Raw genomic sequence first — 14265 nt, forward strand, 5'->3', positions numbered from 1 at the left:
CCAAGTGCCTCTTGAATACATCCACCTTCGTTCCAGTAATATTTCTAATGCTTGCTGGGAGGGTGTTGAACAGCCTTGGACCTCGGATGTTCAGTGTTCTCTGATTGTGCCTATGGCACCTCTACTTTTCACTGCCTCTATTCTGCATTTCCTTCCGTATCTTTCGCTTCAGTATGTTGTTATTCTACTGTGCAAATTTAGGACCTGGCCCTCCAGTATCTTCCATGTATATATTATTTGATACCTTTCTCGTTTCCTTTCCAGAAAGTACATTTTGAGAGCTCTGAGACAGTCCCAATAATTTAGATGTTTTATCTTGTCTATGTCCGTATATGTTCTCTGTATTTCCTCTAATTCAGAGATCTCTCCCGCTCTGAAGGGGGAAGTGAGTACCGAGCAATACTCAAGACAGGACAGCACCAGTGATTTAAATAGTATTACCATTGCTGTACTCACCTAGTTGTGCTTGCGGGGGTTGAGCTCTGGCTCTTTGGTCCCGCCTCCCTGATCCCCTGCTGTGGGATCTCTGATCTGAACGTTCTCATAACCCATCATTGTCCTGGCCGCCGCCGCTATATTTGCTCGGTTATGTAAACTAAATGTCAGGTCGTGGAGGACACTCAGCTCCTCACAATTAATAGGTTTCATTTTGTACGTTATGGTCAACGTACAAATTATAAAGTACTGTGAAAAGTAGCGGCTCACAAGTATCCACGTCTTCTATGTAGCGATTACGTTAGGTTAGGTTAGGTTCCTGCTGACTCATACGAGGCAGTATCCACCCAAGTTCCTGCTGACTCATACGAGGCAGTATCCACCCAAGTTCCTGCTGACTCATACGAGGCAGTATCCACCCAAGTTCCTGCTGTCTCATACGAGGCAGTATCCACCCAAGTTCCTGCTGACTCATACGAGGCAGTATCCACCCAAGTTCCTGCTGTCTCATACGAGGCAGTATCCACCCAAGTTCCTGTTGTCTCATACGAGGCAGTATCCACCCAAGTTCCTGCTGTCTCATACGAGGCAGTATCCACCCAAGTTCCTGCTGTCTCATACGAGGCAGTATCCACCCAAGTTCCTGCTGTCTCATACGAGGCAGTATCCACCCAAGTTCCTGTTGTCTCATACGAGGCAGTATCCACCCAAGTTCCTGCTGACTCATACGAGGCAGTATCCACCCAAGTTCCTGCTGTCTCATACGAGGCAGTATCCACCCAAGTTCCTGCTGTCTCATACGAGGCAGTATCCACCCAAGTTCCTGCTGACTCATACGAGGCAGTATCCACCCAAGTTCCTGCTGTCTCATACGAGGCAGTATCCACCCAAGTTCCTGCTGTCTCATACGAGGCAGTATCCACCCAAGTTCCTGTTGTCTCATACGAGGCAGTATCCACCCAAGTTCCTGCTGACTCATACGAGGCAGTATCCACCCAAGTTCCTGCTGACTCATACGAGGCAGTATCCACCCAAGTTCCTGTTGACTCATACGAGGCAGTATCCACCCAAGTTCCTGTTGACTCATACGAGGCAGTATCCACCCAAGTTCCTGTTGTCTCATACGAGGCAGTATCCACCCAAGTTCCTGTTGACTCATACGAGGCAGTATCCACCCAAGTTCCTGTTGACTCATACGAGGCAGTATCCACCCAAGTTCCTGTTGTCTCATACGAGGCAGTATCCACCCAAGTTCCTGTTGTCTCATACGAGGCAGTATCCACCCAAGTTCCTGTTGTCTCATACGAGGCAGTATCCACCCAGGTTCCTGCTGTCTCATACGAGGCAGTATCCACCCAAGTTCCTGTTGTCTCATACGAGGCAGTATCCACCCAAGTTCCTGTTGTCTCATACGAGGCAGTATCCACCCAAGTTCCTGCTGTCTCATACGAGGCAGTATCCACCCAAGTTCCTGTTGTCTCATACGAGGCAGTATCCACCCAAGTTCCTGTTGTCTCATACGAGGCAGTATCCACCCAAGTTCCTGCTGTCTCATACGAGGCAGTATCCACCCAAGTTCCTGTTGTCTCATACGAGGCAGTATCCACCCAAGTTCCTGCTGACTCATACGAGGCAGTATCCACCCAAGTTCCTGCTGTCTCATACGAGGCAGTATCCACCCAAGTTCCTGTTGTCTCATACGAGGCAGTATCCACCCAAGTTCCTGTTGTCTCATACGAGGCAGTATCCACCCAAGTTCCTGCTGTCTCATACGAGGCAGTATCCACCCAAGTTCCTGCTGTCTCATACGAGGCAGTATCCACCCAAGTTCCTGTTGTCTCATACGAGGCAGTATCCACCCAAGTTCCTGTTGTCTCATACGAGGCAGTATCCACCCAAGTTCCTGCTGTCTCATACGAGGCAGTATCCACCCAAGTTCCTGTTGTCTCATACGAGGCAGTATCCACCCAAGTTCCTGTTGTCTCATACGAGGCAGTATCCACCCAAGTTCCTGTTGTCTCATACGAGGCAGTATCCACCCAAGTTCCTGTTGTCTCATACGAGGCAGTATCCACCCAAGTTCCTGTTGTCTCATACGAGGCAGTATCCACCCAAGTTCCTGTTGTCTCATACGAGGCAGTATCCACCCAAGTTCCTGTTGTCTCATACGAGGCAGTATCCACCCAAGTTCCTGCTGTCTCATACGAGGCAGTATCCACCCAAGTTCCTGCTGTCTCATACGAGGCAGTATCCACCCAAGTTCCTGCTGTCTCATACGAGGCAGTATCCACCCAAGTTCCTGCTGTCTCATACGAGGCAGTATCCACCCAAGTTCCTGCTGTCTCATACGAGGCAGTATCCACCCAAGTTCCTGTTGTCTCATACGAGGCAGTATCCACCCAAGTTCCTGCTGACTCATACGAGGCAGTATCCACCCAAGTTCCTGCTGTCTCATACGAGGCAGTATCCACCCAAGTTCCTGTTGTCTCATACGAGGCAGTATCCACCCAAGTTCCTGCTGACTCATACGAGGCAGTATCCACCCAAGTTCCTGTTGTCTCATACGAGGCAGTATCCACCCAAGTTCCTGTTGTCTCATACGAGGCAGTATCCACCCAAGTTCCTGTTGTCTCATACGAGGCAGTATCCACCCAAGTTCCTGTTGTCTCATACGAGGCAGTATCCACCCAAGTTCCTGTTGTCTCATACGAGGCAGTATCCACCCAAGTTCCTGTTGTCTCATACGAGGCAGTATCCACCCAAGTTCCTGTTGTCTCATACGAGGCAGTATCCACCCAAGTTCCTGTTGTCTCATACGAGGCAGTATCCACCCAAGTTCCTGTTGTCTCATACGAGGCATTATCCACCCAAGTTCCTGTTGTCTCATACGAGGCAGTATCCACCCAAGTTCCTGTTGTCTCATACGAGGCAGTATCCACCCAAGTTCCTGTTGTCTCATACGAGGCATTATCCACCCAAGTTCCTGTTGTCTCATACGAGGCAGTATCCACCCAAGTTCCTGTTGTCTCATACGAGGCAGTATCCACCCAAGTTCCTGTTGTCTCATACGAGGCAGTATCCACCCAAGTTCCTGTTGTCTCATACGAGGCATTATCCACCCAAGTTCCTGTTGTCTCATACGAGGCAGTATCCACCCAAGTTCCTGTTGTCTCATACGAGGCAGTATCCACCCAAGTTCCTGTTGTCTCATACGAGGCATTATCCACCCAAGTTCCTGTTGTCTCATACGAGGCATTATCCACCCAAGTTCCTGTTGTCTCATACGAGGCATTATCCACCCAAATTCCTGTTGTCTCATACGAGGCAGTATCCACCCAAGCTCATTAATATGTGAACAAATCCACAAGGGCCGTAACGAGGATTCGAACCTGCGTCCTGGAGCATCCCAGACACTACTTTAATCGACTGAGCTACGACATTTGCACTTGTGGATTTGTTCATTTGGTGCATCACGTTAGTGTGATGTCTGTGTGTCATTAATATGTGTAACATGACTTGGAACAATCGGGTAATCCCACCACTGTTGTGTTACCACTGTTGTGTTACCACTGTTGTGTTACCACTGTTGTGTTACCTCTGTTGTGTTACCAATGTGTTCCTTAATCCACCACCATTATCGTCATGATAGTTGTAAGCCAACCTTGTGATACAACACGTTCACTAAAAACAACCTTCCTATATCACAACGCTACGTTCATAATTTAAAGAACCACATAATCATTCGTATTTTGGTGTGCAATGTAGCATTCTCTATGACACAAGCGCCTACAGATAACACATCAGAATGTGGAGTATCTGATACCGAATACAATTCAGCTAACTGTGCTTATCTGGGACAAGCCAGAGCCCAAGCCGGAGCCCAATCTGGAAACATGTTCAAACTAGACAAGGAAAATGTGGCCAATTTTGGAAAGAGGGCATATATATCTTTCTTATCTTTTCCCCTGTTCTTGATAATCTTTATATGCAGATCGCTTTCTGCTTCTCCCTTGCGTATATGTTTTATTAAATCCCAACGATATTTCTGATGATATATGCCTCTTGTGTTCGCGGTCAAATCCATTCTTAACTTCTCGGGCAATTTGTAAAATTTGGGTCAAACTCGAGTCGTTAATTTCATTTCTTGGATGGCGGCAAGCACAGGATGGGTTTATGCGTGGACATAAATCTGGCAAGTTTGCTAAATTCTCGGAGAAGGAATGTCATATTAGGCTCTGGGAGGACATATTGGGCCCGGGGTATGTCTCTTGGGGGTGGGGGTGTGGGGGGGGGGGGAGTATATCGTAGGCATAACTCTGGCTTCTGGTTTCTGGGGTGGTGCTTGGTGGTGGTGGTGGTGCAGGGATGCCAGATTGGGCTACAAATAGCGAATTGGGCTACTTTTGAGAGCCCCGCGCTCCCAAATTTTTAATTTAGCTACTTGCAACTTTTTGGGCTAGTTTAAACGCAAGATGGGCTACTTTGGGCTATTACTCATCACGCTCAGGAGTCAAATTTCGGACATTTACGATATTTTGAAAACTGCAGGGGGGTTTGGGCAAAATATGACCCATCGCCGTTTTCAGTAATTGGCATATTTTCGGTGTAAAAAGTCGTAATTTGAAAATGAAAATAGGTGCAGAGAGTCAGAATTCGGCTCAAAAATCACGCTCAGGAGTCAAATTTCGGACATTTCAGATATTTTGAAAACTGCAGGGGGGTTTGGGCAAAATATGACCCATCGCCGTTTTCAGTAATTGGCATATTTTCGGTATAAAAAGTCGTAAATTGAAAATGAAAATAGGTGCAGAGAGTCAGAATTCGGCTCAAAAATCACACTCAGGAGTCAAATTTCGGACATTTCAGATATTTTGAAAACTGCAGGGGGGTTTGGGCAAAATATGACCCTTCGCCGTTTTCAGTAATTGGCATATTTTCGGTATAAAAAGTCGTAATTTGAAAATGAAAATAGGTGCAGAGAGTCAGAATTCGGCTCAAAAATCACACTCAGGAGTCAAATTTCGGACATTTCAGATATTTTGAAAACTGCAGGGGGGTTTGGGCAAAATATGACCCTTCGCCGTTTTCAGTAATTGGCATATTTTCGGTATAAAACGTCGTAATTTGAAAATGAAAATAGGTGCAGAGAGTCAGAATTCGGCTCAAAAATCACGCTCAGGAGTCAAATTTCCGACATTTCAGATATTTTGAAAACTGCAGGGGGGTTTGGGCAAAATATGACCCTTCGCCGTTTTCAGTAATTGGCATATTTTCGGTATAAAAAGTCGTAATTTGAAAATGAAAATAGGTGCAGAGAGTCAGAATTCGGCTCAAAAATCACGCTCAGGAGTCAAATTTCCGACATTTCAGATATTTTGAAAACTGCAGGGGGGTTTGGGCAAAATATGACCCATCGCCGTTTTCAGTAATTGGCATATTTTCGGTATAAAAAGTCGTAAATTGAAAATGAAAATAGGTGCAGAGAGTCAGGTGGTGGGTGGTAGTGCTGGTGGTGGTGCTTGGGGACGAGCTGGTGGTGGTGGTGGTGGTGGGTGGTAGTAGTGGTGGTGGTAGTGGTAGTAGTGGTGGTGGTAGTACGGGTAGTAGTGGTGGTGGTGGTGGTGGTGGTGGTGGTAGTGCGGGTAGTAGTAGTGGTGGTGGTAGTGGTGGTGGGTGGTAGGTGGTGGTAGTGGTGGTGCTTGGGGACGAACTGGTGGTGGTGGTGGTGGTAGTGGTGGTAGTGGTGGTAGTAGTGGTGGTACCAGTCTAACCTATGTTTTCCAACTTAACTCATCATTTATCCACACGACGAAAAACAAGCCTTACTTCACCAAATTATCAGAGGTCCATGAATCAAGTCCTTGTTGCTGGTAGGTCATAATTACCGTCCAAATTACCTCAGTTCTTCCTCCTCATTACTGCATTACCGGAATGATTATTGCGCCAACATTCTCTCGCTTATTTTTTATAATTCTAGAAATTCTGAATATTTGATGAAAATAATTGCTTGAATATGATCGTAATTTTCTCTAATCGCGGAGAAATAATATGCATCTGTCCTGGAAGATATACATTGTTGTGTGTGTGTGTGTGTGTGTGTGTGTGTGTGTGTGTGTGTGTGTGTGTGTGTGTGTGGAGGTGTGTGTGTGTGTGTGTGGAGGTGTGTGTGTGTGTGTGTGGAGGTGTGTGTGTGTGTGTGTGGAGGTGTGTGTGTGTGTGTGTGTGTGTGTGTGTGTGTGTGTGTGTGTGTGTGTGTGTGTGTGTGTGTGTGTGTGTGTGTGTGTATTTACGATTTGTGTGCCGGTGGGATCGGGCCGTTAGCTCTTGGACCCCTCCTTTCTAACCATCGGTTGTCTAATGTGTACTGACTCCCGACCTATTTTTCTCTATCATGTCTTTTATATATCTCTAATACACGCGCCAGTGTGTGTGTGTGTGTGTGTGTGTGTGTGTGTGTGTGTGTGTGTGTGTGTGTGTGTGTGTGTGTGTGTGTGTGAGAGAGAGAGCTTTAGCTCTTGGGCCACGGTCTTATCTATCTGGTGTCTCGACAAAGTAGCACCTTTGGAACTCACACATCTTCACCTGACCTCCACGGACTCTACCTTGATTACCTCATTTAATTCCCTCACACTCTGACACTGAAGGAGTTGTTTCTGACATGTATGTGGTTTCACGATATCATAAGAACATAATATATCTATGGGTAGGTTATAGAATGGGATCGAACCTGCGTTTCTGGTTTCTTCGGGCACATGGGTTCAGCTTCAATATTGTTTTAATGTATATGCTGAATTCGGGAGGCTAATTTGCACATGTGTATGTGTATGTATGTGGCGAGCAGTGTGTATTGTGTACCCTGAGCAGTGTGTACTGTGTACCCTGAGCAGTGGTACACACAGGTGTGCTTCCTGCTTCAACACTGTTCTAGTGTTGATCATCTTGTCTGTCCTTGTACCTCAGGTCTCTCAACTCTGGGACTAGTCACGGGAGTCTAAAATGATTTCTTCTTCAACTTCCTGAAGGCATTCCATTAGCCACTCTTGCGCATGCGCGAGTGTATGCCGGTGGCATCCACTAGCACTCCAAATACGTCGCGATTTGTAACGAAATCGTCCAAACCGTTACATTTGCGACGTATTAATACAAATTTAACCACCGTAATATTAACGTTTGTATGCATGGGACCTTGATAGGTCAGGCGGGTTACTGGGTGTTAACCTTTCTGACTAGGTAAATCAGTCGCATTTTTGTACGGAGTGGCAAATCGAGAGATTGTTTACCCACCACACCAGCTGCTGCACCTCATACATCTATACACCTCATCAGATACAGTCCCCCCTCTCCTCCTTCACCCCCCATGACCTTTGACCCCACAACCATCCACCTTGACCTTCGGACTTTATGCAGATGCCAGCCACACACCACAGCGCCCCCCCCTACCCCCCCTCCCTACCCCCCCTAACCCCCCCTCCCTCACTATCTCCCACGTATATCTAAGATACTCCTTGTGTGTGTATATATTTACGCAGCTCTTTCAAGGAGCACAACTTTCGCTCCCCGGGTCATAATATTCTGACGGGATATTATTCCCTCTCAAACTTTGCTCTGACCTTTGCCTGAGGCGGCCTTATGCCATGGTGGCATAGGGCGATTGTAGCATAGGGTCATTGTGGAATAGGGCCATTGTAGCATAGGGTCATTGTGGAATAGGGCCATTGTAGCATAGGGTCATTGTGGAATAGGGCCATTGTAGCATAGGGCCATTGTAGCATAGGGCCATTGTGGAATAGGGCCATTGTGGCATAGGGCCATTGTGGCATAGGGTCATTGTGGAATAGGGCCGTTGTGGCATAGGGCCATTGTAGCATAGGGCCATTGTAGCATAGGGCCATTGTAGCATAGGGCCATTGTAGCATAGGGCCATTGTAGCATAGGGCCATTGTGGCATAGGGTCATTGTGGAATAGGGCCGTTGTGGCATAGGGCCATTGTAGCATAGGGCCATTGTAGCATAGGGCCATTGTAGCATAGGGCCATTGTACCATAGGGCCATTGTAGCATAGGGCCATTGTAGCATAGGGCCATTGTAGCATAGGGCCATTGTAGCATAGGGCCATTGTGGCATAGGGTCATTGTGGCATAGGGCCATAGTAGCATAGGGCCATTGTGGCATAGGGCCATTGTGGCATAGGGCCATTGTGGCATAGGGCCATTGTGGCATAGGGCCATAGTAGCATAGGGCCATTGTGGAATAGGGCCATTGTGGCATAGGGCCATTGTGGCATAGGGCCATTGTGGCATAGGGCCATAGTAGCATAGGACCATTGTGGCATAGGGCCATTGTAGCATAGGGCCATTGTGGCATAGGGTCATAGTAGCATAGGGCCATTGTGGCATAGGGCCATTGTGGCATAGGGCCATTGTGGCATAGGGCCATAGTAGCATAGGGCCATTGTGGCATAGGGCCATTGTAGCATAGGGCCATTGTGGCATAGGACCATAGTAGCATAGGGCCATTGTGGCATAGAGCCATTGTAGCATAGGACCATTGTGGCATAGGGCCATTGTAGCATAGGGTCATTGTGGCATAGGGCCATTGTGGCATAGGGCCGTTGTGGCATAGGGCCATTGTGGCATAGGGCCATTGTGGCATAGGGCCATTGTGGCATAGGGCCATTGTGGCATAGGGCCATTGTAGCATAGGGCCATTGTAGCATAGGGCCATTGTAGCATAGGGCCATTGTGGCATAGGGCCATTGTGGCATAGGGCCATTGTAGCATAGGGCCATTGTAGCATAGGGCCATTGTGGCATAGGGCCATTGTGGCATAGGGCCATTGTGGCATAGGGCCATTGTGGCATAGGGCCATTGTAGCATAGGGCCATTGTAGCATAGGGCCATTGTGGCATAGGGCCATTGTGGCATAGGGCCATTGTAGCATAGGGCCATTGTAGCATAGGGCCATTGTAGCATAGGGCCATTGTAGCATAGGGCCATTGTAGCATAGGGCCATTGTAGCATAGGGCCATTGTAGCATAGGGCCATTGTAGCATAGGGTCATTGTGGAATAGGGCCGTTGTGGCATAGGGCCATTGTAGCATAGGGCCATTGTAGCATAGGGTCATTGTGGCATAGGGCCATAGTGGCATAGGTCGGCAGCCTTCGAGCGCCTTCGTCACGTCTTCCCTAAGCAAGTCTTGGGAAACATACAGCTTGGGGAGAGCCTCGTAAAGTCTTGAAGCTCGGAGATAAAGGGTTGAAGCCTGCGGGGAAGCCTGGTAACAACGAGGCTAGAGAAGAAGAGGAAGGGTGGTGAGAAAGCCCTAATGAGGTTGTTGTTGTTAAAGATTTAGCTACTCGGGACGAAGTGTCCACGTAGCACGGGCTATGGTGAGCCCGTAATCCCCTCTCCCTAATGAGGGAGAGGGAGTGATGAAGAGGGGCTTGAGAGAGGTGTAGTGTGAGGCAGCTGGCGAGGAAGGAGAGGCGAGGCGCGTCTCTCTTGAAGCTTGCGACGGCTGAGGCATGTTTAAGAGATTAGGTCAAGTCTGGAGCAAGACTTTGACAGGCAACTTTGCTCCACACTTTGCCGGGAGCTGTTTAGTCGCTGGATTATGCCTTCACTCACCAATGCCAATAAACCTGATTACCGGTAGTAATTTAATATTGGTGTGTGTGTGTGTGTGTGTGTGTGTGTGTGTGTGTGTGTGTGTGTGTGTGTGCGTGTGTGTGTGTGTGTGTGGGTGTGTGTGTGTGTGTGTGTGTGTTCTTACCTATATATACATGTCAATATTTGCCAACAAGTTCACCAGGCCGAGTTTCAGCTCCTGGTCTCTGTCTTTCCATTTGCCAGTATAGCAATGTCTCTCAGTACTCTTGATTGTTAGCATCGTTACTGTTGAAAATATGTATGGAGTTAGCCTTAATTACATTCCTTCTCTGGCTCATGCCATTTGCTCACTACTCTTACGCTGAAGAAGTTCTTTCTTACATCCCTGTGTCTCTTTTTCTCATGTGCCCACCCACGCCCTTTGCCCCCTCTTCCCCTTATGCATTATAAATTGTTATATCCACTTTGCCAATACTTCTAAAAATATATATTTCCATAATTACGCCTTTCACTCTTCCCTTTAATACCAGCGTTGAGAGAGACATGTAGCTGGGACTGGAACTTTTCTTTCTTTTTTCTTTCCAACTGGAACTTTTCTCTGTTGCTCAGTCATCAAACATCAAGGTCCAGTGTTGCAGGTAACGTTTGGTCTACCTCAGGTCTGGCCTTGTGTTTCTCTGATGTGGAGACTCCAGCCCAGAGACCACATTTTGTATCGCTAGCTTGGCAGAGTGTTGGACTACCTGCAGTCCGACTTAACACCACGTTAAAAAAACCTTTCCTTGTCCAGGTTCCTGAAAGTTGCACATATGTGTGGTACCCCGCCAAACGCACACCGAAACTACGACGTTGCTACAACGTGTGAACAAGTTTTAACACCTCCTAACCAGTTATAACAACCAATATAGCAAGTTGTAACAACGTTCTAATACGTCATAAACACGTTAAGCCAATATGTAACAACTTTACTACAAGTTGTAACAAGCGGAAAATAGAGACAGTTTCGGTTTGTGTTTCCAGGGATAGCATTGCTGGTGCGCGTGTGTGCGCGTGTGCGCGTGTGCGTGCGTGCGTGTCAAATACATACAAAACTAAATATGTCATTCGTCTTCTGTCACCATCAAACAACCTTTCCTAACAAGGGTAAAAGAAATAAAGAAACAAAACTAGAACTTGTCTCCTTGATAACTCACTGCGGACACAATCACTGTGTTGGTGGTGGCCAGTAATTGAGTGTGATGACAGGAACTCATAACGGGGTTCGAACCCTAATCAAGGCTCCTGTGGATTTGTTCTTTGAACCTGGTCCATGGTTCGGGGCTCTGAGGGGCCACACCTGACCTGTGGTAAGAGGGGGGAGGGGGAAAGGGGGTGGAGAGGGGTAACACACACACACACACACACAAGGTGTGTGTGTGTGTGTGTGTGTAGAGAGAGAGAGAGAGAGAGAGAGAGAGAGAGAGAGAGAGAGAGAGAGAGAGAGAGAGAGAGAGAGAGAGAGAGAGAGAGAGAGAGACAGACAGACAGACAGACAGACAGACAGACAGATAGACAGACAAACAGACAGACAGACAGACAGACAGACAGACAGACAGACAAACAAATAGACAGACAGACAGACAGACAGACAGACAGACAGACAGACAGACAGACAGACAGACAGACAGACAGACAATCAGACAGCATCAACACCTACCAACCAGCTGGGGCAGTTTAAGTGGATTCTGGAAATTGGAACAAAATGGTGCCTGACTCAGTGGGGCAGTTTAATTGGAGGGTAAATTGGCAGTAAATGTTTCCTTTGAGACAGGCTTCATGAAGGGAGGGACAGGTAGAGAGGAAACCAGAGTGAGGGAGAAGGGAAGGGAGAGAGATGAGGGAGGAGTGAGAGAGGGGGGGGGGAGGGAGAAAATTACAATGATGAGAGCAGAATATCAAAGTGCCCGAAGCAGTCAGTTATACAGACTTAAGCGGCTCACAGAACTAATAAAATAACTCCATCAAACTACTAGATTCAGACTATCTAACTTCTAATGTTCCTTACAAGGCTTGATGGGTGTGCGTGCGTGTGTATGTGTATATATGTGTGCGTTTGTGTATGTATGTATGTATGTATGTATGTATGTATGTATGTATGTATGTATGTATGTATGTATGTATGTATGTATGTATGTATGTATGCATGTTCGTGTGTATCTGTTTACACGCGTACATAAATTACATTTATACACAGTCGAGATCACTTTAATTCATTCAAGTAATTTGATTACCCAACTATAGAGAAGCAGTTAACCAAACTTCCCGTCACAGGAGCTCCGCCGGTGAACAACGTGATTGGTTGAACAACCACATTGTTCAACCAATCACCATCCAGTTACTCGCTTATCTAAATGAACTTTGAGGTTCAGTGCCTGAGCCCAAGATGTGCCTCTGTAACCCAGTCCTCCACCACCCACGTGACAGGGAAAAAGGTGCAGCATAAATCAAATCGTGTTTTCTTGCAGAAATCCTGCAGAAGATTAAAGATATCTTTTATGATGGTTGTTAGTAGTGTCTTACTTAGGAAAACTTCCTGTGGAATGTTGTTTTCTCTGTCATTAATGTGAAGCAAATATATGAGAGAGAGAGAGAGAGAGAGAGAGAGAGAGAGAGAGAGAGAGAGAGAGAGAGAGAGAGAGAGAGAGAGAGAGAGAGAGAGAGACAGAGAGAGACAGAGACAGAGACAGAGACAGAGACAGAGACATAGACAGAGACAGAGACAGAGACATAGACAAAGACAGACAGCCAGGGACTGAGAATATGTATATATAGATCTCCCTTACTGCTAACCAGGGATTATCCATCCCATGGGACCCTGGCCAGGGACTTTACCCCAGAGGACCCCTACTAGGTCCACACCCTGCCGGGGAAAATCGCCACCTTAAAAGTTTACTTGGGGAAGTTATGGCAAGTTGAGGCTGAGCATTAGTACAAGTTGCAAGTGAGGGTTTGTTGCAGGTAAATATGCCCAGCAGCAACTTTGTGAGACGAGAGACTTTGTTTGTGAACGCTGTTAGTGATGGGAGACGCTAAGACTGGTTGGTGAATGTGGTGGACTAGTTGGTGAGTTCCCTACTCCTTCTATCCCTTCTCCCTCCGTCCTAACACACACACACTCTCTCTCTCTCTCTCTCTCTTTCTCTCTCTCTCTCTCTCTCTCTCTCTCTCTCTCTCTCTCTCTCTCTCTCTCTCTCTCTCTCTCTCTCTCTCTCTCTCTCTCTCTCTCTCTCTCTCTCTCTCTCTCTCTCTCTCTCTCTCTCTCTCTCTCTCTCTCTCTCTCTCTCTCTCTCTCTATTCATTTAATTTGCTCTATATTCTATTTTTTCTTGACTAATTCGCCCGCTCTTTTGTTTTCCCTCAGAACCTCCATCCGCTCCACCTTGTTCTCCTCCTTGTCATTCTCCTTCCCTGTGATGATAGTTAGTGTGGTGGAGAATGGTTGTGTCGTTAGTGGTGATGATGGTGGTCGTTATTGGGAGTGGTTGAGGCAGAGAAACTAATCCATCTCGTTGCAGAAGGCTCACACATCCAGATAGACATTCCATGTAGTGCAACGCTCCAAAAGCCTTACCTTGACCTTGAGGTTACCTTGAGGTGCTTCCGGGGCTTAGCGTCCCTGCGGCCCGGTCGTCGACCAGGCCTCCTGCTTGCCGGACTGATCAACCAGGCTGTTGGACGCGGATGTAAATGCTGCCTCTGGAACAACATGGCCACAAGTGGCCGCATCACTCCCTTGTTCATCCTGGCCGCGGTGCCCTGATGCTCTTCATATCCCTGGCCATCATGGTTCATGTGTTCATCCTGGTTATACAAAAAGCGAGGCACAGATACTGGCGAGCCGGATACAGTTGAGGGAGATAAGGCGGAGACACGCGCTCCAGGCCGGACTGTTGGCCGGAGACTGGCTCAATGCTGCTCTTATCTCTTCCTCAAGCACAAGCTGGTCACAGTGCGGTCGTCGTGCACTGTTCTTCACTGGTGACGGTCGCCGTGCACTGTTCTTCACTGGCAAGGGCCGCCGTGCACTGTTCTTCACTGGCAAGGGTCGCCGTGCACTGTTCTTCACTGGCAAGGATCGCCGTGCACTGTTCTTCACTGGTGAAGGTCGTCGTGCACTGTTCTTCACTGGTGACGGTCGTCGTGCACTGTTCTTCACTGGTGAAGGTCGTCGTGCACTGTTCT

General features: G+C 47.5%; 2 protein-coding genes across 3 annotated transcripts in view; both read left to right on the forward strand.

Moving 5' to 3' along the window:
- The window catches only part of LOC138353910 (uncharacterized), a 52324-nt gene extending 48541 nt beyond the window's left edge, over nt 1-3783 (forward strand). The window contains exon 3 of the mRNA XM_069307330.1: nt 812-3783. Coding sequence (XP_069163431.1) covers nt 812-3783 — 2972 coding nt within the window. The remainder of the gene's footprint in view (nt 1-811) is intronic.
- Nucleotides 1-14265, forward strand: part of LOC123766720 (neural cell adhesion molecule 2-like) — a 421201-nt gene that overhangs the window by 127439 nt on the left and 279497 nt on the right. The gene's annotated exons all lie outside the window — the stretch shown is intronic.

The sequence above is a fragment of the Procambarus clarkii genome, chromosome 60 (genome assembly GCF_040958095.1).
Source record: "Procambarus clarkii isolate CNS0578487 chromosome 60, FALCON_Pclarkii_2.0, whole genome shotgun sequence".
Lineage (NCBI taxonomy): Eukaryota > Metazoa > Arthropoda > Malacostraca > Decapoda > Cambaridae > Procambarus > Procambarus clarkii.